The following is a 20,694-nucleotide window of genomic DNA, read 5'->3' on the forward strand; positions in this document are numbered from 1 at the left end:
CAGTAAAGATGATGCACTCTTTCATGCTGCAAAAATACCTTTAAATCTTTGGCTGCTATGGTTATAAAAAGGGAGAAAAACTCATGGTTGGGCCACTGTGATCAAGAAATCTTTGTATTATTCAAGAAAAGCAGAAGTCTAGGAAATAAAAACAAAATGAGTGGAATAGGTCTAATACTAAGTACAGCACGAAGGAAATATGTTGATGAGTCAAACAAAGATGGAAACATGGGATGACCATGGTACTTTCTTACAAGATCACATACGCAGGTCTGAGGCAGACATGGATGGAGGTACAGAGTGTCTTACAAAAACTGAAAGGAACACTAAATGCAAAGGGAAGGACAGAGAGGAACCAGAAAGGCAAATCAGGAAGAATTCAGAAACCCCGTTGGAGTAAGAAAAACTAGCAAAGATACATTAAAATATCAGGAAATGCCGAAATAAAGACCACAACTTTGGCTACTGTCACACTACAGGCAAAGGTGGCCCAAATCCACCCTTTTCCACTCATATGTGAACTCATATGTCGGATTTATTCGTGACAAACAAACACACAATTTGAACAGGACGAACATGATTTTGTTTTATCAAAATCGGACCAAGACCACTTTCATATGTGGTCTCATATAACACACGTGCATTGTTTTTTAAATGTCACATTTCATCTGGCTTCTAGGTCACTGAAGCGAGACAGACGTCATAATTCTGTACTGGAGGAGCACATATGTGAGACTGATGTGAGTTGCATTTAAATTATGTGAACAACCACAAACACCTATCAAATAAAATAAACCAGCATTAAGCATTAAGATGTTCAGTGTGAACTTATCCTTTGATATTGAGCTAAAAAGTCATCAGGATGATCCGTTAGCAGATTACTGCTATGTCTACTGCTCCACTTCCTAAACAGCAGCCAACACTGTTTGCTTTTAACACTGAGCATGACTGAACTTTAAATCAACTAAATTAGGTCATGACAGCACGGGTCTTCCTTTTTTGAGCAAAATTAGTTTATTTTATTGGGGAATTGATAAAGTTGTGGCATTCTCATTAGTCAAAGTTGTCACACAAAGACTGAAAGTGGAAACATAAATTAAATTCTGCCTACATGCTCTTCTACAGCTCCCAATTATGTCAAAAAAGATAATTTTCAAATAACCAGAAGTGAAAAACTACTACATAAACAAAGTTGTATGATACTCCGAATAGAAGCTAGACTTATCTCCCACTGTAACATTTCATTTCTGCTCAGATCTTCAGCATCTTTTGTGTTTCCTTTCAAACAATAAGCCTCCCTCTGGCTGTCTGTGTGGCTGCTGGACAATGAAGCTGGGGCAGATATTAATATTTACTGAATTATATTTATAAATACAAGAGTGTGTTTACACAGAGCTGAGGGACATGTAAATACACATTTACTGTGTAGTTGTTGCAAGCAGTGTACTGAGACCATTTTCTTCCCAACTTCATGAAGACAGTGACACTGCTTTGTTTACCACCTTTGACTTTTGCTTTTCATTCACAAGCCCATCTGTTAGGCTGCCACATCTCTATTGTCTTCAGACCAATTTTAATTTACAGTACGAACTACCTCCTTTCCTGTCCCTAAACCCCTCCTTCATTTACTCTTCATTTTCCACCACCCTGTATATATGTTCCCCTCATTCCTCAGCATGTCGCTCCCCAAATCCACCTGCCTCGCAGTGTATTTTTTGTATTATTGTAATACGTAAAGGAGAATGACAAAAATAAAAGAGAGACGGATTTACCCCAATAATGTCAGAAAGTGCAAAATTCGTATTTTTTAATGAACTTTTAATTTAAGTGGAAAAAAAAAACTGACTTATGGTTTAAATTCATTTACAGCTTTCACAGAGTTGTTGGGTTGTCCTCAGTATTTCTTTATTCTTAGCTGAATATTCAGCTGTGATTCACTGCAAAAGTTACATTTAATTAAATGTTAAATGAATATAGGACCACCCATCCATCCATCTCCCACTTACTGCATTGCAAGATCACAGGGGGCTGGAGCCTCTCCCAGCTGCTCTCAGGTGAGTGGATGGGTACACTCTGGACAGGTCACCTATCCATCATAGGATGAATACAAGACCCTAAAACCCTTTCTGTTAACTGCTTTTAAGGTGTCGTCAGAAATTTGTGCTTTGTTCAAAGAGAGGCCCATCCATCAGTTCTCGTTCTTGGTGAGAGTTGAGAGCAGAAAGAAAGACTCGGAGGTGAACATCTCACAAGAAGATATGGCAAAACGTTTGGGAAAATCTCTAAAAGAACAATTTGTTGCCGATCTAGAACATGAAAGTAAACTAATCTGTCTCTCCACCTTTAAGCCTGCTACATCTTTAATACTCCTCATTACAAAAGTACTGTGAGGCAGTCCAGCATGAACTGCAGACCATGTTAGGAGTTGAGCTCCGAGTACATCAAACATCTCTTCTTCTATTGTACAAACTACAAAGTGTACTTATGCCTTTATATATGGATAAATATATAAAAAGGCTGTTTAATGTTGTTGAGCGCAGTGTGTTCAGCGCTGTGGAGCCGTATGCAGCACTGCTGGAGGACACAGCGTTAGCACTGACATTGTTGCAAATGATCAATGATCAATTTTTTATAACGACTCCTGTTATACTACTGATATCTTACTAATACAGTTCTATATTTTATTAATTCATCCAGCTGTTTATCAAAAAGCTTATTCCATTTCAGGACTGTGGATGAGCAGATATGCCTGTAGCTCTTAACCACAGCACTCGTTCACCATCTTGGAGATAGTGTTCCCTCCAGCTGATCCTGGCACAACCCAGAGGGGCTCCTTCCATTCAGCTGTGCTCAATAAGCCTCATCCTCAAGGTTCTACAAGCAGCCCAAACATAAACGCAATGCTTCTTGTAAAATATGGATTAATGATTCACTTTGGGATGAGAACACAATGGACAGATTCCGGCCAGAGAATCCTTCATCAGCTTTATTATTCTGGTCATCAATTGCAGCAGATACAGGTTGGTTCTGGCAGGTTAGATGCTTAAGTATAAGACTGCTTGTTGATGAGCGTGTATGTGTGTGTGGTTTGTTGTTCATAAAACGCACACAAACAAAGAACGGTTTTCCTCCGTGTCTGCTCTCATAATACCCGCATGTCACAACGGAGGTGCCCTGCATGCACTCTTCAGGCCCAGTTCACGTGATGGGGCTTTCAGGTACACTTCGTTAATCACGGCTTTAGACGAATAGGCTTTCAGACAAGGCCACCCCCCAACTGTCCGCATGGCAGTTGAAAGAGTCACAGAAAGCCTATTTTGAGGGCTCTTCTTCATCCTCGTCGTCGAATGCTGGAAGTAGTATGAGTCGGGCAACAGGACGAACATACGTGCGGTCCTTTACTTGAACAGTCGCAGTGCGGACCCGTCCGTCTCGTCCTGGATGTGTCTGAGAAATACGGCCAACAGGCCATGATGCTCGAGGGAGTTGAGGATCCACTATTAAGACAACATCACCTGCTGAGGGTGTCTGACCATGGTCCGTTTCCACTTGCTGCGCTCTTGCAGAGCTGGCAGATAATGACTAGTGAACGATGACCAGAAGTGATCAGCGATGGCTTGGCTGTGCCTCCAGCGCCTTCTTCCAAGATCACTGGGGTCATAGATTGCTTGAGGAAGTGATGAGTCATGACGGCCCATTAGGAGGAGGTTAGGCGTGACTGGGTCTGGATCAGAGGCGTCAGCAGACAGGTAGCCAAGAGGTTTTGCATTCATTATGCCTTCGATCTCCACCAGGGTGGTAAGCAGAACCGGTTCAGGAACAGTCTGGTCTTTGAGCACAACACGCAGAGCAGTCTTAATGGATTTTACTTCCCTTTCCCATGTGCCCCCAAAGTGCGGTGCACCTGGGGGATTAAACTGAAAGGATATCTGTTGCTCTGCAAGTTGGTCCCTCAACTCAGGCGCCATGGCAGCAACTGCCTCACGCAACTCCCTCTCTCCCCCAACGAAGTTGGTGCCATTATCCAAAAGGAGTTCGTAAGGTTTGCCACGTCTGGAGATGAACCTTCTCAGTGATAACAGGAAAGCATCTGAGTCAAGGCTCTCCAGCAGTTCCAGATGCACTGAGCGAGTTGTCATGCACTTATAGATGATGCCCCACCTTTTCTCAGTGCGGCGACCAATCCTCACTTGGAAAGGTCCAAAGCAGTCGACTCCGGTTGAATAAAACGGTGGCTTATGGCGCCGAAGTCGAGCAGGGGGGTAATCGGCCATCTTTGGTATAGCAGGTTTTGCTTTCCATCGTTGACACTCCAGACATGAATGCTGGTGTTTCCGAATGGCCTCTCTGCCCCGCAGGACCCAAAACCGGCGTCTGAGCTCAGCAAGGACTCTTTCTGGCCCAGGGTGCAGTAGCGACTCATCAATGTCTTTTATAATAAGCTTTGTCACCGGGTGGCTTGGGTCTAGGATGACAGGGTGGATGGTGTCCAGAGCTAGTCCTTCAGCATGCCGCAACCTTCCACCAACTCTGAGTAGCTTTGTGGCTCCATCATATTCTGGTGACAGGGATAGAAGCCGACTGTCTGAAGGTAGAGCATGTCCAGCCATGAGAGCTCTCTGTTCTTCAGCAAAACAGTCATTCTGAACCCTCTGTAACATCAGTTTCTCTGCTTGCAGATGGTCAGCCGCTGAATTGGTCAGTGTAGCATTGTCATCAGCCGCCCCGTGAAGGGAGCGAGCTGTCTCCCGCAGAAGGTCTTTCCAGGTGGAGAAAGTGCCGGGGTCAGGCAGATGACTTGGAAAGGAGCAGGAAGTGGCTCCAACGAAAGCAGACTTTCTTAATTCTGCGATGTCTGGCTCAGTGTCAGATGTGGGAATAGCGGGCCACTCCCTATCAGGCAGGTAGAGGAAAGGTGGACCTTTGTTCCAGCGATGATCACGGACCATGTCCTGTAGAGAAAGTCCGCGTGTAATATCGTCCGCTGGATTGCTCAGCGTGTCAACATATCTCCATTGTGTGGGATCGGTCAGGTTCTGGATTTCCCCAACACGTGTCCCCACAAACACTTTGAAGCGGCTGGATTCTGACTTAATCCAGTGTAACACGGTTGTGGAGTCTGACCAAAGAGTAATGAGCTCTGGAGGTATTTCAAGCTCGGTCTCGATTACTTTGGCCAGTTGTGCGCCTGTTAGTGCGGCACTGAGCTCCAAGCGTGGGATAGACAGCTGCTTTCGCTGCGCCATTCTGGATCTGGCAATCACAAAGGCGACATAGACATGCTGGTTGTCATCTACTGTCTGCAGGTAAGCAACTGACCCGTACGCTCGTTCCGAGGCATCGCAGAATATGTGGATACGACTGGTTGCCGTGGCGCTGTTAACTGCGGCTGGTGTGTAAGAACGAGGCAGCGTGAGGTGTTGCAGAATGGGAATTTCCTGCACCCAGCTCATCCATTTTTCCAGAAGCTCAGCAGGGTGGATCTTATCATCCCAGCCAATGTTGGACTTCCACATGTCCTGGATCAACACTTTGCATCTCGTCGTGAAAGGAACAATGTAGCCCAAAGGGTCATAGAGTTTTGCCAGAACACTGTAAACATGTCGGAGAGTGGCATCTGCTGGTTCAGGATGGCTAGGCTTGTAGCTTAAGGTGTCAGTCAAACAGTCCCAGCATAGTCCAAGTGTGGGCTCATTGAGGTTGTCACTAGCTTTGGATAGCCATAGCTCACTGCTAGCTGACTGTGCCTCCGGAGGTAAGTGTTCGACTACTTCCGGCACATTGCAAGCCCACTGCCGGATATCAAAGCCTCCCTTACTTAGAAGAGCTCGTAGATTGTCGATCAGGGCCTTAGCATCTTCAGCTTTACTCACACTGTGGAGGCAATTGTCGACATAGAACGAGTTCTCAACCACCCGGATGAGCGGAGAGTCTGGTGGTTCGTGGTCCCTGACGTGCTGCTGCAGCGCATAAACAGCGCAGCAGGGGCTGCACGTCGTTCCAAACGGTAACACTTCCCACTGGAAGATGCGTGGTGCTGATGTCCTCTGTATGTCCCGCCACAGAAATCGAAGTAGTGGTTTGTCATTTGGCAGTAAGCGGATCTGGTGGAACATAGACTTGATATCGCCACTTATGGCCACAGCATGACAGCGGAAACGCATCAGAACTCCAATCATGGTTGGACCTAAGGTGGGTCCAGGCAGGAGCTGGTCATTGAGGGAGAGACCGTTGAAGGAGAATGAACAGTTGAAGACTACTCTGTTCTTTCCGTTGTGGTGTACCATATGATGAGGTACAAACCACGACTCTGCTGATTCTGATGCCTCCTCTGCAGAGATTTCAGTAACGTAGTCAGACTGGACGAGTTTGTCAATCTCCTTGCTGTACGAAGCTGCTCGAGTACTGTCCTTAACCAATCTGCGTTCAGTGCTGCGTAGATTGGGTAACACTGCATCTTGCTGAGCCTGTAGTGTGACGACTGGTTGGCGACGTAAGAGTGGAGTTGCGTAGCGTTGGACTCCATCGACAGTGACAAGTTCGGAAGCTGACTGAAGAAGTGTCAGCGCCTGCTGGTCTTGCTTAGAACGAGATGCAGTTTTCTCACTAACATATGGAAGTGTGTCGATGTGCCAAAGGCGTTCCACATTCTTTAGAAGCTCCGTGTATGAAGACTCAGTGGCGATGTGCAGACAGGAAGGCTGGTGAGAGGAAGCTGGAATGATGTCCGTAGGACCTTGTAGAGACCAACCTAGCCTTGTACAAATGGCTACTGGACCACCTGATAGTCCTGCTTTAACCGGCTGAGTCGGAGTGAGGAGGTGCGGCATATCTGAGCCAATGAGGAGGAGTGGTTGAGCTCTGTGGATCGGCGGCAAAGGAAGTCCTTTGAGATGCTCATACCGTTTCTGGAGAGCTGCCACTGGATACGTGTGTTCAGTAAAACTCAGGCCGTCTGCAGTGAAGGCATGTTCAATCCAATACTTCTTGTTCGGCTTGAAGATAGATGACACATGCAGACTGACTGACGAACCTCTCAGCTCCTTAATCTCTTGCTGTACGGTTCTCAGGTGAAGCGTTTCTGGCTGCTGGGCAAGTTGTAAACGTTCTACTGCTTGTGGCAGGATAATTGTCCTCTCAGAACCATCATCGAGCACTGCGAAGGTTTCCAGAGCACAATCTCCATGATGTAGGAGCACTTTTGCAATCTTCAGCAATACCCTCTGAGGGCTCCGGGGATGTTCAATGTAGACAGTGGGCTTCCTGTCATTCACCATTAGCACTCGATGAGCTGACTCTTGGATTGCATCATGCAGAATTGTGAGATGTTTCTCTTTGCATTTCTTGCATGGACGTTTCAGCGTGCAGGCAGTAGCTTTATGTCCACGTCCACATTTCCAACATCGGTCGCCTTCCTGAATCCATTTCTTAATATCTCCAGTTGTCAGTTCCTTAAAGCTTGGGCATGCATTGAGATAATGTTCCTTATTGTTGCAGAATGGACAATATGGACTGGGTTTGAATGGTTGAGATTTAGGCGGAGTGGGCTCCTTGCTGGTGGCCATCTCCCCCGAGCAGAGGAAGACCGATGCCGTCTTATCCTTAGGTTTTGAATTACGCTGCTCTCTTTTAGACAGGGAAGGCCCTGTGGGGTCGTAGTAGAGAGTAGCTCGGCTGGCAAGTCGCTTGGCTTGAGCTTTCATCTGAAGCCATGCCGCAAGGTCGGGCAGGGTGTAAGTAAGCTCAGTACCTGGCTGAAGAATGCCACGGACCAGACAATATTCCACAAATCCATCTCTGTGAGCAGGAGACATTTTGCTAAGGAGACGGTCAACGTGGGAGCCACACTTCAGCTCAAAGCCAACAGGTCCCTCTAAGGTTCTCAGCATGCCAACTAGTGACTGAACAGACAAGGCAAAGGAATCAAATGCCTCAGCATCTCCTGACTTGATGGCCGGTGAATTAAGTATTGCTCCCAATTCACTTTGCACCAGTTGTCTAGGTTGACCATATTTGTCCTGCAGAGCTCCCAACGCAGCTGTGTAGGGTGCTGGGTCATACATGTATGATTTGGCCAGTTGCATAGCACTCCGGAGTTTAAGCTGACCCAGGAGAACTTGGAATTTATAGTGCTCGCTAAGATGAGGGTGGCTATTCATCAAGTTGTCGAGCGCCAGTTTCAGAAGCGCAAAGTCGCTTTCTTTACCACTCTCAAAGAAAGGGAGTGTCGGTTTGGGGATGCCATAAGATGTGGCAATCAGAGTCTCCAGGCCAGGATAGGGCCAGGGTGGTGTTACCGGTACCTGGACTGTAGCTGGCAAACTGGGGGGAATGTACTGTCCTGCTGGAGGTGGCTGAGCAACAGTAGCTGGCTGTGGGGGGACACGGAGGTCTGTGCCTGGGACCGGGACCCTTGAGTAATGAAGAGTGTTGGTGGCAGCGGATCCTGCAGTCGGTTGCGTTCCAATTGCCTGTATGGTTATCATGGATGAGGGAAGAGTAGGGACCATTTGACTTGTAGCCAAGACAGGTGTAGGTGGTAGGATTAAAACTGGGGCTGTTGTAAGTGCTGCAGTACCAGGAGCACTGTTCGGGACACTTCTGACTGGATTAGCATGTGGTGCTAATACCTGAGCTGAAGATGCAGGAGGCGGAGGGGATGCATGAGCCTGACTGGGATTCGACAGTTGCACTGGTGGATGCTGAGTGAGGACAGATGGCTCATGATGTTGTAATAGTTCCGTACGAGAAAATGTGGCGGGAGCTGACACTGTTGACAAGGCGTCACCCTCATCTGCCTCGGATAGGTAAGATTTAACTAGACCGGCAATGTGTACCTCCTTCTCTAGCTTCTTCAAGCGTCTCCGGCGTGTCATTTCTCTAGCCATTCTCTCTTTAGCCAGATGAGCTTCCTCCTGTAACCGCTGTCCTTCTCTGGCTTGTGCATCCAATGCTGCAGCTTCCAAGTCTGCTTTCCTTTCCTCCTCTATCTCCTGTTGTAGCTCAGCGAGCTCCAACCCCTTTATCTGTTCTTCCAGCGCAGCTGCTTGGACATCAGATGTACTCTTAAACAGGTGAGGTCCGTATGATGACTGAGAGGACCGTCGTGAACGTACAGATGACCAGTGACTAGCCAGACTCCTAGCGCTGCTTAGTTGAACCTGGCCGGGTTGTCCTACAGGAGTTGAGGAGGCTTGGGCAACAGGCTGTTGAGAGGGAAGGAGCGTGACATCATAGGAGGCCAAATGCTGGGGTGGACGATGATCTCTCTTAGGTCGGACTGACGTCTGGTCCTGCACATTATCAGATGCTGACTCCATAGTGTCTGTAGAATCCCAATCCGGCTCGAAGGACCAATGTAAAATATGGATTAATGATTCACTTTGGGATGAGAACACAATGGACAGATTCCGGCCAGAGAATCCTTCATCAGCTTTATTATTCTGGTCATCAATTGCAGCAGATACAGGTTGGTTCTGGCAGGTTAGATGCTTAAGTATAAGACTGCTTGTTGATGAGCGTGTATGTGTGTGTGGTTTGTTGTTCATAAAACGCACACAAACAAAGAACGGTTTTCCTCCGTGTCTGCTCTCATAATACCCGCATGTCACAACGGAGGTGCCCTGCATGCACTCTTCAGGCCCAGTTCACGTGATGGGGCTTTCAGGTACACTTCGTTAATCACGGCTTTAGACGAATAGGCTTTCAGACACTTCTCTCAAAACAAAGCAGCATGGAGTCTATTTTGAGCCTCTACTGTTTTACTGAACTTCTACCTTGTAGAGAAAACTGACTCCACCTGACTGTGAAGCAGAGGTTCATCCTCAGCTAAGCGCTGAGTGTTCATTAGCCTAATAGCATGCAGGAACTTTCCTGGCAACCTGTAATCCCAAAACACCTCAAATCCCTCAAGGGACTTGGTAAAAATTCTACAAAACACATGAAGATTAGGACAGTAAACATCCAGGGATGCTTTGATAAACACTGAAAAAGCATGATGGTCCTTTTTGCAGCAGCAGTTTACTGAAACTGAATTTGACCAGAAAAAGTCCAAATCCAATCTACACATTTAACTATTCTATGATTAAAAAAAGATAAATATTCAACCCAAACAGACTCAAATTCTATCCACAACAACAACGTACAGTTTTGATTCATTCTAATCCCAGATCAAATAAATATTTTGTGAATTTCAGAAAAAGCAAATATGTTTTTAAGATAGAGAAAAATAGTAACAAATCAACACTTTGTTTCAAATCTGTCTTTAACAGCATGCTTTTCCTTTTTCTCCACTTTTTCATTTAGATTTTCTATTTTGAATTACACAGCCTATTTTCTGAATAAATATACAATCATCTTCCTTCCCGCCTTGACCGTTAATCTCTACGCTCCCCATTCCCTCCTGTGAAGAGATGATGTAATCCCTCTTTTCCTCTCCCACTGCTTCCTCTTCCTTCCATTTCTCTTTTTATGTCAATGAATTGAAACATCCTCGTGCCATCTGCTCTATGGTGCAACTGGGTAGCCTGTAATGGGATCCTTTATCATCCCTACTCTGTACCTTCACTGCAGGGTCTCCCCAAACTCTCCTGCTTTCCTCTCAGCCTCTTCTGTCTTACAGACTTTCAGATTTGTGACTTTTTTTATATACATATCTTTACATCTTTAGGGACATTTCACTGGATTCTCATTCTGCACACATTTCATTCCCACCAAGAAATGTGTGCCAAAACCTACATGTGTAGGAACAGTCTGAATGACTCCTTAGAACAGGCATGTCAAACTGGTCCAGCAAAGGGCCGTGTGGCTGCAGGTTTTTGTTCCAGCCAGCCAAGAGCATACAGTTTGACCAATCAGCTGTCTGAAGACTGAGATCAGTTGATTGAATCAGTCAAATCTGGTGTGCTGCTGCTTGGTTGGAACAAAAACCTGCAGCCACACGGCCCTTTGCTGGACCAGTTTGACATGCCTGCCTTAGAACAAAGCAACTCATGTGTGTTGTCTTGTCAGATGCCCCTTTTTTTCCTGTTTGAAAAGGAGCAATTTAACGCAAGCACAATTCATCAGGGAAAAGTCGCCCAGGGAGCTGGTTTGTGTGCTACAACAACAAAGCAAACTCTCTGACAGCATCTTCGAGAAGTGCAGACACACAAGTGAGTAAATGTGTGGGTTTATATTGTTGTTTTGTGCTGTAGAGCAGCCTGAACCCAGGCTGGATTTCCCCAATACAAGACAGCAGCTAGGAGCCATCATAGGGCTACTTCTGAACACTTAGATCAATGAAAATAGAGGATATGTCCATTACAAGCATTAGTTTGCTGTTGCCAGGAAAGACAAACAATCTACAGCAGATTGGGCCTTTCAGGAAGGGCAGCGCTAAAGATGCAGGAGCTAAATCGGTAAAATGTTTGTTTTAATCAAACTATCACAGTTTTAACATCCCAGACAGCCTATTGTAGACAACTTTGAAACTCTTTCAAGTAAAAAACAAGGCTGGGTTTGGTTGCCAATGGGTTTCAGTAGATGCTAGATTGCCAGTGGTTGTAATTTAGTAGAAGAAGTAGAGATGTAAACCAGACTAAAAAACAAAAAGGAAAAGCTGTGGTGGACATCCATTCGAGGAAAATGGAAACTGCTTGTTTCAGCAGTCAGTTTAACATCGAGGAATATCTGGGATATTACATCATATCTAGGAGATGTCAGTCAGTCACAAGAGTTTGATTGCTAGCTCAGACCAGAAACAGCCGGTAAGTCAAATTATCTATCTTTCCTAGTGAGACACTTTCACAAGGTTTTCTATTCCCATTGGTGTGCATCAAGTCTTCTTCAAAACAGGTTGAAATCATTCAAGTGAGCATAAAAACTGTTTGCAGTTTATTTTTTGTGCACTTTAACTTCTTAATTACATGTTCCAAGTTCAAATCAAAGGCAGCAATGAAAATTCAGCGAGAGAAAGCAGTTGTTTGTAGTTGCAGGATTTGACATCACTGAATGTTTGAGCACCTTTAACTAAAACAAACCAAAATTAAAAACAAATCAGAGAATCAGTTTGATTAAACTTCAAATGCACAGAGCTGAGAAACATGAAACACCAATGAAATTTAACCTGGCAGCTGTTTCTGTAGACCAGTGGTTCGCAAACCGTTTTCAAAAATTTGACCACCAAGTACCTCCTAAACCCACGGAAAGATTTTTGTCTTGAAGGTAAACACAGCATTGTGCCATTAGATTAATTTATTAAAGTTTGTAACTAAAGAAGCACGCACAATTATAAAAAAAATAAAATTTAGAAGAACATGATGTCCTCTCCTCCTGTTTTTATTTTAAACCCTTCCAGAACAAGACTTCTTTGTGAATATCGTCACTGTCTACGCGTCAAACAAAAGCAGCAAGTTGTGGATTTCCACGCACACCTGTGGATTCATCCAGCTGGAGTGAAAATGATTTTTTGACCTTAGCCATAAGCAAAGACAGCAAATAATAAACCTTCAGGTCTTTTGATGATGGTGGAGGCTACATAGCTCAGCACAAGACAAGAACAGGACATTTTCACCTAAACAACGACATCATTTATCCAACTCTAATTTTTACCTTCCTTGGGTCTTGACCATGCTTTCGGCAGCATCGCTGCTACGCTTCAAACAATACATCCATTGTTTTGATGTGGTAAGTGGCAGGGGAAGTTATTTGGCGTGTGCCAGAAAGTGTCAAAAATCTCAGTATGTAGGTGGTCTGGGTTTTCTTACAATGAAATAAACTGGACACTAAATTATTGGTTTTTAAACTTAAATTTATATTTAACTGATATCAAACCATTATTATAAAATTTGCATGGAAATTCATTTTTGTTATTTCCATTTTTTCATGAACCCCTGGAGTGTGTCCAAGTAACCCATATATGTACCACCATTTGAGAAACAGTGATGAAGAGTCCCCAAACCTGTGGGCATCCCCAACACAGCATAGAATAAAACATTGTTCTTACCTATATCGTATGCCAGGAAGTCAGCAGAAAAACACTTTGCTCCGTTGCTTAGAGACGTGTCATTGTGAGTGTTTCCCCCAAAAACCAGCATTGTGCTGCCTAACAGCGCAGCTGAGTGGAGGTAGCGTGCCAAACCACTCTCCCTGAGGATCAACCTAAACACACAAAGAGAAAAGAGTGTAAGTCAGCAGCTTGAGAGTGATTAAGGAAGCATTAATTTGTCAGGTATGGGTGTGTGTCTGTGTGTGTGAGATCATGACATGTTATTGGAGGCATTTCTCTGGATGTTTGACCTGGCCTGTGGTGATTGCCCTTCATACCAACTGTTCAGTCATGGAAGCAGCACACACACAATGTTGTTGAAGGTCTCAGTGTGCTGTGGGAGACTTCTTTGAGGGCTTAGGTCACATAGTGGAGACCAACTGTGACCTCCTCATTTGCTGCAGCAGCTGGGAGTCAACATACACACTAATGAACTAAGTGCAGTAACATTTGAATAATCAGTTGATTACTTTATGATGTTCGTTTCTTCCAATTTTGCCATTTCCATCATCCATTTCACCCATTTTCTAAATGCCCAACACTTAAAAATACAAAGAAAAATCCTGATGGAAACTAATGACCAGGACGTGTGTAGAGAAAGTGAAATACTAGAAAGGTTTAAGTCTAGGAATTTTAAGTCCATGAGCTCAAGTGACACCAGACTCCAGCAGTTAATTCCAACTAGAAAGTGAGAGGCACAGACAGCCAGCAGGTTGCATGTGTATGTGAACACATGCATGGTAGTGAAGGCATGTAATCAACGTGAGAGGAAGAGACTAATGGAGCTGAGCTCTCTTTTACAGCCATCCATCTGCCTGAAGCCACCTGAGGTCAACCCTCCTGTCAGTTCCTTCTATTCTCAACCTCCTCTCCTCATTCCGGCTGCAGCGTGGTCATTCTCCTTCACCCAGAATGAACTGTCAACATTACATTCAGAATTTGTTTTGCTGAGTTAAAGTGGCCGGTGGTTTACAATAACAATTTCCTTGTTACATCATTATATAAATTTTCTTAGTTTAAATTGTCTGAAACTACAACAGAATCGCTATACAACATTTTTGTTACCAGTTAGGGAGACTTTCTCAAGTTGGGGCCACATCCACCTAATTAAGGGAGCAATGGCTATCTCCAAACTAAGAAACTCTTTCTTTGCAAGGGATAAAACAAACATTGGAGAGAAATCGATCAAATCAAACAGAAAATTGAAACAAAGAAATACTACAACCCTGGACAAGATAAGTAATTAAAAGAATGAACTGCTTCAGCTGATATGGTCACCAAGAGTCTGGATGCAGATTGGTTTTCAGTCTCTGGATGTGAATTTCTATTTAAAGAGCATGAAAGCTGTAGCGGTGCTCTCACCATGTTCTTGTGCCAACGTGGTAGCGGTACATGTGGTCCACCAGACCGTATTTGTTGTTGCTGAGCGCCTTGTATCCCCCGTGGACATAGACACAGCCGCTGGCCTCATCATACACGCTGCTGTGGCCGTAACCTCCCTGAACCACTGCACCTTGAGCAGAAACAACCTGCCACGAGTTCGACCCTGTGGCATGAAAGTAGAGGAAACACAGGGGCTGATTAACAGCACACACACTCCCACACACAAATGAAAGCTGGTCACTAAAAAGGTTTTTGATGCTTTGGCAAGTTTAGATTTTGCCTTCATGCCAAAAAGCAAAGCACTTTTAATTCCTGAGGTGAGACAGAAAGGGGCAAGATAAAAGATGGGAGAGTGAGCCAAACAGTATCAGAGGCCTAAGAAAATGAGAGTTTATTTAATTTAAAAGCACCCATACTGTATATTATACCAGTGATGCACACAGATTAACTCAGGTACTTAGAGAATGTTATTAAAAACAAGCAGAGATTGCATCATCCAAGGAGCCCCCAGTAAATAAAAAACGCAGAACAACAAAGCCTTAGGAGGAGGAGAAACCTTAAGAGCTGGAGAAACAAAGTCAGAGTGTACTGAAAACCTCCCAACTTTAATTTGCATGAAGAAATGGTGTCTGAATACAGAGACAGAATAAAGATATCTGCAGCTGCAGCAATAAAAATACCGACAAATATCAGTATTAACAGTTAATACTGAGTCAAACTCAAATACATTGTTGTCACGTCATTTGAATGACTAGATCATCATGTAATCTATTTTTAACAACATTTCATGATAAAACATGAAAATTATTCAAAGTGAAAAAAAGAAAAATTGAGAAAGGACTATTTTCCTGAATAATAAGTTTCCAGTTATTCCTTACAATCTTCTTTAAGTTGATTTATGTTAAGTGCCTATGAATAACTCCAATACATCATTCCAATGATCGGCTGAGTCTATCAGGGGATGTATCAAACCTGTCTGATGGCTCAGCGTTGGGTATGTATGTACAATGTGATCGATTAGTCAACTACTCATTTTAAGTGTTGACTAAGTTTTTGGGGGGGCAAGAAGACTGTTATATTTCACTATGCAGAGATGCATAAACAATGCTAACAGCACTGTTTCTGCCTGTAGAGAGTATCAGACTGGAGCTGACGTTGACAATGATAAAACAATGGGATGCATATGCACAGCATTGTTTCACTCAACGGGACAAAGTCAAATGCACATTATGCGAGATGTAGCTAGCTTACCACAGTTCTACCAGCGCGATGAGGATTCAACGGGAAAATTACAGATTTTGTTGCAGCTAAACGCTCGTGGATGGTTGGCACTTGGCAACCCTGGTAGGTCAGCTGACCATATCCAGAGGCGACAGCTCCTTACAGCAGCCCTTTGTTACATGTCCCCCCCTCTCTCTCTGACCCCATTTGCTGTCTCCCTGATTATAATAAAAGGCCACTAATGTAGGCTAAAATCTTTTATTATATATAATAAAAAGAAAAAAAGTGTTTGGGAGGCACGCACATCAATGATGATGCCACGACTAAGCAACTTTGATTGGCCTGACTAGTTGGCTTAATAAATGCCCTAAAACGCCCATTCCTAGTGCTGGGATGCTCCAGTGGGAGCTCCATAAACTATCCTCCCTTAACCAACTGCCTGACCAACATCAAACTGTGGTTAAATGATAATTACCTCCAGCTGAATTCTGATAAAACAGAAACTTTGATTATTGCACCTGACAATAAAATCTCTCAGCTTAAACAGTATATTGGAGCTTTAAGCCCATTTGTCCAGCCAAGCCTCAGGAGTTTAGGGGTCATTTTTGATTCAGCCATGTCCCAGGAAAATCATTTTAAAACGATTGTCAGAAACTGCTTCATTCAACTGAGAAACAGCAAAGCTGAGAACTTTGGTGTCAAAGACTGAACTTGAGATGGTGATCCATGCTTTTATTTGGACTACTTTAACAGCCTGTTTACTTGTTTAAAAAAGAACGAGAGAAACCATCTTCAGGCTGTACAGAATGCTCTCATATATTATTATTATTATTATTATTATTATTATTATTATTATACGTGCAATAGTGAACTGGGAATCTGTACCACCTCTGTGTGCAATGCTTGTTTATATTGTTTTATTTAACTTCTTATTGTTATTTATTGCATTCTATTTGTGCTTTTCTTGCATCTTGTTGCCTCTATTTTGCTTTGTACCTGTATATATTGTGTCTTGTGCTTGTCCTGCTTTACTGTTGGTGTTGTATTGCTGCTGGTACCCAAATTTCCCTGAGGACTCTCCAAAGGGATTAATAAAGTATTTCTATTCTATTTCTATATTTTATTTTTTTTTTCCAGCTGTAAAATGGTCAGAAACTTTAAAGCAAAAACAAAGTATTTTAGTTCAAAAACCTGGCTTATTATCTAAACCAAGTGCTCTGAACCATAACAAACATGGCACCTGAAACCATCCAAACTTCTTAAAAAAAACGTTAAAAAGTTGTGAAGTCATTAAGAGTTCAATTGTGGATGGACACTATACCATATCAGAGCCACGCCTCCTCCACCTGCAAGGTTATAGAGCAACCAAAATGTGGTCTGTTTGAAAACTGACTTATTCTGCTGAGAAGCAGAAGTTGCTTTACCTCACCTTTTGCAAAGTAGTTTCATACCGATGCTCTGCAACTTGTGACCTTTTCTCCAGGAAGGATGGGCCTGACCTATTTGCTGCTTCTTACTACAAATGAAATGCATACACATAATAAACACGGTTTCTGTCGAGTGGTTCTGCAGGAACCACAAAGTCTATCTTTCAGCTGGTAATGCAAATGTTTAAATATAACCAATTTGAATTTAGTTGGATTAATAAAACTACTTTATATTATATCAGTGCTGCTGTCACTTTCAGTCTTGCTCTATAATGCTTTAGTTAAAAAAATGAAGCAGCAAGAAAAATAAATTAATGAACAGATAGACAAGACTGGCCAGAGGAAAAAAAAAAAAAAAAAAAAAAAAAAAAAAAGAAGAACAGGAGAAACATAACGAGGGGCAGCTATGAACAGATGACAAAGACATAAAAGGTCAACTCTTATCTTATCTCTGGCAGCTAATTGCTGTGAACCAGCCTCTCTGAGTGGTCATTAAATCCGTTTACCTCATATTTTACTCTTCGCTACCACTCCCCTCTGTTCTTATCCAGGTTAACTCTACCCTCTGAAGCCTAATGACGCTCAGTCCAGACTTGCACTGTGACAAAGTCAGAGAAAAGAAGAGAGGGAAGCTATAGAGGTGTGCTGAGATAAAAGTAACAGATGGAAGAGAGAAAAGAAGCAAGGAAGAGATGAAGGAGAAGAATCCAAGCGGGAGCAATGACAGAGGGGGTCAGAGACTGAGGCTGGCAGGTGAAAGGAAAAGACAGAAAAAAATGAGAGAGGAGGGAAAAGGTGTAGAAAGAAGGATGAGAAAAAGGAAAACCGGATGACAGGAAGGCAGGAGAGTGAGGGAATGCAGTCAATTCATTAATCATTGTCTTCTCCCAGACATTCTGGCCTGAGTACCACCTCTTCTTAATGACCATTCTTGCTGTGTCTCAGTGTGTGTAGTTTGTAATGCTGCCTTTCAGTCTGTGCTGTGTGTCTTGTGGAAGTTGTGTAAATGTGTGTGTTTACCACCCTGGAATGGGTCAGATATTCAGCTTTAATTTCACCTGGATTAGAAAACTGCAACACTGCCATCTACTGGCTGAACAAAGCTTTGCTCCCTTATGACACCAGAGAAATTGATCTTTTTCCCCAGGACCTTTTGAACCTAAAATCTGCACCCACTTCACATAAAAATCAGCTTTGTTTTTTTTTTTGTTTTTTTTTTTTTTTTAATTTTTGAACTATAAAAGCTCCATTAGGTATGGCTAATAAGAGATGAAGATTTAGGTCTTTAATGTGCAATTGTTTGAGGTATAAATCAAATTTATCTCCCTCATTACTGCATTACTCAAGTCATTCAGTCAAAACATTAAACTTTCAATAAAAGCTGTGTCAACGACAACATCTCTACCCAGTCCATAAAAAGGTTCAACTGTAAATACAAAGAACAAAATGCTAATTATTTTAGGAGGATCAGTTATAACAAGTTAAAATTCAAAGTGTGGACAAACATGTCTTCGTGTGAAAAGTTTGTCTCACTTCCATCAATGAAAAGCAATTAAACAGTCACCAAAGAGAACAAAGACAGCAGAGTCAGCAGGTGAACTTACTGATGTTGTACTCCTGAACTTTGCTGATGTAGCTGTAGATTGGCGAATAGCCAAAGAAGGTCAGCATCACTGGCTCACCGTCAGTCTGCTTCACAACATGTGCCGTGTGGCCCTCCAGGGCGTATGGGGGTGGTGGGGCTGGTCTCTGTTGCAACCACGTGCGTCTGGGGATGTTGAACACCCACATCTCATCGGTTATATTAGCTGGTCCTGCTTCCAGCTTCCCACCAAACATGTAGATGTCATCCTATAGAGAGGATAAGACAACACGGCAGTGCTTACTAAACATGGCACAGGTACTTTTGAAGTTTCATGTTGCTTAGGTGACGTTTCAGCTGAGATACAAGGTCTCATACGGCTTCATATCTGACCTAATCCAACTTCACTAACTGGTCTGGCTGTAATACAGCATGACATACATGATAATGCATCTTTTTCAAGTATGTATATTCACACAAAGACTGAAAAAACATGCATCTGCAGCAAAGAGATGTTTTTAATCACCAATTATTGAAAGTTTGTATTGTATTGATTAATTCAGATTCAGTTAGATGGTCTTAAGTTTAGACATTCACAGTAGAGCTACTGCTCTTAGTACCAAAGGGAGTAAGCTGAGGTGATTTGGGGATCTGAATAGGATGGCTCCTGGCTACCTCCCCTTCCCTTGGAAGTGTTCTGGACATGTCCTATGACTCCTGGGCAGACCCAGGACTCACTGCAGGGATTATATATTCCTTCTGGCCTGGGAAAGCCTCAGGATCCCACAGGGTTGCTGGAGGATGTTGCTGGGGAAAGGGATGTCTTGGTCTACTTCTGGAACTTGATGCTTGGCATGCTGACCTCGAATAAGCGGAGATGGATGGATGGATGGACTTTTGTTATGATAAAATGACCGCAGGGTTAGCTTAGGTTAAATTTAATATGAGACTGCAGTTACATCGCATACTTTTTTTTATGAATGCAGAGGAAATAAATCTACCTATTCTGTTTTTATTAAAACTGCGTTCTTAAAATTTGTAATTAGTTTAATTTATACGTAAGGAATAACGGACCTTTGGTACCCTATTATTTGTTAGCAAGAACGCAGTTTTTCCCAAGCAATGACTTGGTTTCCATGGCAACACCTGACACTGTGCCAAGAATGTTGGTTGCAGTCCCAATATGATTATACTTATAAGATTATACTTATCAGCTTTTCACTCCAAACATTAAAGTCAACGTTTTCCAGTCCCGTATTTTCATAAAATTCTTCTATCTTACCTATAAGCAAGACTCAAAGCTAATAACAATAAGCACAGCTTTTAAATTGTGAACATATCAAAATACGTTTAGGAGCAAAAGAAAAATACCTAGCTATCCAGTCGCGTCGTCGTTCCCAAGTCACTATGATGAATTACTGTCGGTAAAGGAATAAAATGAAGGCGAAATGACCGATTACATAAAATTATAATGACAACTGTTGTGGTTTTCTTGCGGGTTTGCAGGGGGTAGAGGTACTTAAGACACCTGCTAAGTGCCAACTCAAGACGGACGCACCTGACGCTAATGATGATCCGGCGCATTAACTTATAGCTGTGAACAAGTTTGACTGGAACTACATTACTGTTCCTTATAAGGAGTTGGACACACTGCAGCCAATCAGAATCCATCTTCTTTTCTTTTTTTTTCTTTTTTTTTTTTTTGTTTTGTTTTTAATAATCCAAAACAGATAGATAGATAGATAGATAGATAGATAGATAGATAGATAGATAGATAGATAGATAGATAGATAGATAGATAGATAGATAGATAGATAGATAGATAGATAGATAGATAGATAGATCACATTAAGGCAGTTATCCCTGCATGCATATAAAAAAAAATTGTGAGGCTTGATTGATTTAAAAATATAGGGAAAATATCTTTGTTTTATCCTCCAAGTTTGACACATGGCAGAGACGTTTAAATCCAAAAAGATAAAAATATCCTTTTTTATTGCATGGATTCCGTTTATGAAGTTGAATTTACTCACCATATTATTCATGTTTAAAAC

At 42.9% G+C, this 20,694-nt stretch overlaps 1 protein-coding gene across 7 annotated transcripts in view; it reads right to left on the reverse strand.

Annotated features, from left to right (window-relative positions):
* atrnl1a (attractin-like 1a) overlaps positions 1-20,694 on the reverse strand; it is a 317,476-nt gene that overhangs the window by 244,452 nt on the left and 52,330 nt on the right. For all 7 annotated transcript variants that reach the window (XR_006013321.1, XM_042010699.1, XM_042010700.1 and 4 more), the window contains exons 8-10: positions 18,663-18,909; positions 14,390-14,573; positions 12,986-13,140 (exon numbers count right to left, since the gene is read on the reverse strand). Coding sequence is in view for 6 of the 7 variants with exons in the window: in XM_042010699.1 (XP_041866633.1) it covers positions 12,986-13,140; positions 14,390-14,573; positions 18,663-18,909 (586 nt within the window). In the remaining variant the exon portion in view is untranslated. The remainder of the gene's footprint in view (positions 1-12,985; positions 13,141-14,389; positions 14,574-18,662; positions 18,910-20,694) is intronic.

The sequence above is a fragment of the Melanotaenia boesemani genome, chromosome 16 (assembly GCF_017639745.1).
Source record: "Melanotaenia boesemani isolate fMelBoe1 chromosome 16, fMelBoe1.pri, whole genome shotgun sequence".
NCBI classification, from domain to species: Eukaryota; Metazoa; Chordata; class Actinopteri; order Atheriniformes; family Melanotaeniidae; genus Melanotaenia; species Melanotaenia boesemani.